Source organism: Archocentrus centrarchus, chromosome 15 (assembly GCF_007364275.1).
Source record: "Archocentrus centrarchus isolate MPI-CPG fArcCen1 chromosome 15, fArcCen1, whole genome shotgun sequence".
NCBI lineage: Eukaryota > Metazoa > Chordata > Actinopteri > Cichliformes > Cichlidae > Archocentrus > Archocentrus centrarchus.
In genome coordinates this window covers 3,030,965-3,033,157 of record NC_044360.1, presented here as the reverse complement: position 1 = coordinate 3,033,157, position 2,193 = coordinate 3,030,965, and the positions used below count along the sequence as shown (strand labels likewise).

The following is a 2,193-nucleotide window of genomic DNA, read 5'->3' as shown; positions in this document are numbered from 1 at the left end:
AATCTAATATCCGAGCCCACCTGTGGTGCATAAAGCACACAACACAGTGCCTAAATTAAAATACTATGGCTAAATAATAGCCGTATATCCTCCTCAACAGTAGGGCTGTTCATTTACATACAGAACGGAGGATGACCCAGTCTACAGATCAAAGGGTTATGACGTGTGTCTCCACCTAGTGGGGTGTGTCTTAAGTTATAGGGTGTGTATATAAGATCGTATGTACCTCACTTCTTCAATTGACCACCGGCATATACAGCTTCGGAGAGAATTTGCGACAGCTAGCGATCAACCAACCACCCATCTAAACCGTCATGACGTCCTTCAACCCACTTGCCGGAGTGAATCCGTCTGACCCTTTTGGAATCAGGACCGACTTCGGAGGTACGTCATCAGATGCGCAGATTGATGGGCGTCCTCGCAAAAAGAAGCATGATGAAGAGGTTGAATTTAAAACAGATTACCAGGGTGTGAACGGGTACGTGTATTCAGCTAAATATAGGGACGGTAAGGGGGTGCTGGGTGTGAATTGTGGGGATGACGAGATTTGGGGCATTGGTGGTTCACACCATATGTCTATTAAAAACTGGAGACTTTTTCGCACCGTGGTCGGGCCTGACCTGGACCAGCCAGGCTTCCCCGACATGCTGTATGCATCCCAGTGGTATTCACCAACAGGGCCTGAGTTGTACAGAGTGGAGGCTGATCGTTACAACCGACCCACCGAGGAGTTTATTTTTTTGAGTGTTTGTGAAGACAGGGAGAGGGTTATTGCATCCAGAGGAGTCGAGAGCTGGAGATTAAACCCGTATCCTACCACAAAAGCTGAGCGCATGAGTTGGTTTAAGGACTTGTTTTTTATCCAGTGGGCAGATTGGAGAGCTGTGCAGCGAATGTTTAAGGAAGTCGATGCGTTTATCAAGAGAGACAAGCTCAACAAGGGTTATGAGAACGTTAGAAAACGCCTTGTTTTTGATGATTTCACCCTTACTACGAAGACTGCTGAGCCTTCTGCCTTGTGTAGGCCGAAAATCATCAGACTGTCAGACTACTAGGGATAAAAAAATAAACAAATAATGGTACGTATTTAGTGATTTGTATATATATATATATATATATATATTACATTACATTAATGCTGGATACATAACTAATGATGATTTTTTTTTGTTTTTCCAGACGTTAAAACAGCCTCATCTGTTACACCTTCACATCCAACACAGATGTTGACCATTCCTCCTCCTCCTGATTCACCACCTCGGGCACCATCATCCCCACCCCACCCGTGGGTAGTGGAGCTGTCAGACGAGAGTTTGAAAAACGTCAAAATCGCCACAATTCGTCTACTGACGTGCGCTATACGAAAGTATAGAGAAGAGGTGTGTTACGGATGTATCGTTAACCATCCGAGCCAAATGCAGCATGAATGCATATGGGAAACCCCAGAGTTCTATTTCGCTACACATTATGATGAGATAGTAAAGATATTGTGGACCCCAAGATTCATCCCGGCGGTCAGGCTCTTTCTCTGTGCCACCAGCAGCCTGTGGGAGTCACGCAACGAGCTAACAACACCCGTAAATATCATTCTAACTGAATTGTTGCCTTCAGCAAACATTGAGCAGGCTATGAATGACATATTCTTACCTCTGATGAGTGAAGATGGGGATGCATCTGTTAAATACGCCCATCTAGGAATGATAGAACACTATTGGTCTGGAAGACATATGTTGTAACATAATCAGTGCATATTTGTTGTTGTCACCCATATGTTTGAAATAAAAACGTGTGTTATTCCATACAGACTGTTCATTTTACCTTTGCATTCATCATGGAAAATGCTCTGCGCAAAATATATCATAACCACGCTCACCCTGCGGGGTTGGCTAGTGTGAATAAATTATACAACGGTGGAGTTGAGTTGCTTGATAAACCACCAACATACACTGAGGTGAAACAATATTTAATGACAGATGATACATATACTCTCCATAAACCTGCCAGGGTAAACTTTCGCAGAAACAGAGTATTGGTGAACGGCATAGACAAGCAATTTCAGGCTGACTTGGTTGACATGCGTGAATATGCATGTGATAACGACGATGTGAATTATTTGCTAACCTGTATAGATGTATTTTCAAAGTATGCGTGGGTTAGGTGTGTTAAAACAAAGTCCGGACGTGCCGTAGCTGC

The 2,193-nt window shown here is 43.6% G+C and overlaps 1 protein-coding gene across 1 annotated transcript; it reads left to right on the top strand.

Moving 5' to 3' along the window:
* Positions 1-248: 248 nt before the first annotated feature.
* On the top strand, positions 249-1,761 carry LOC115793650 (uncharacterized). The gene is made up of 2 exons (XM_030748716.1): positions 249-384; positions 1,180-1,761. Exons 1-2 carry the CDS (start codon positions 315-317, stop codon positions 1,734-1,736), a joined length of 627 nt encoding a protein of 208 aa, XP_030604576.1. The 5' UTR covers positions 249-314; the 3' UTR covers positions 1,737-1,761.
* Positions 1,762-2,193: the final 432 nt, after the last annotated feature.

Excerpts from the sequence above, each read along its gene's own strand:
- LOC115793650 (XM_030748716.1), top strand. The coding sequence starts at position 315 with ATGACGTCCTTCAACCCACTTGCCGGAGTGAATCCGTCTGACCCTTTT. Across the intron at positions 385-1,179 it reads AATCAGGACCGACTTCGGAG|ACGTTAAAACAGCCTCATCT; the intron begins GTACGTCATCAG and ends TTGTTTTTCCAG.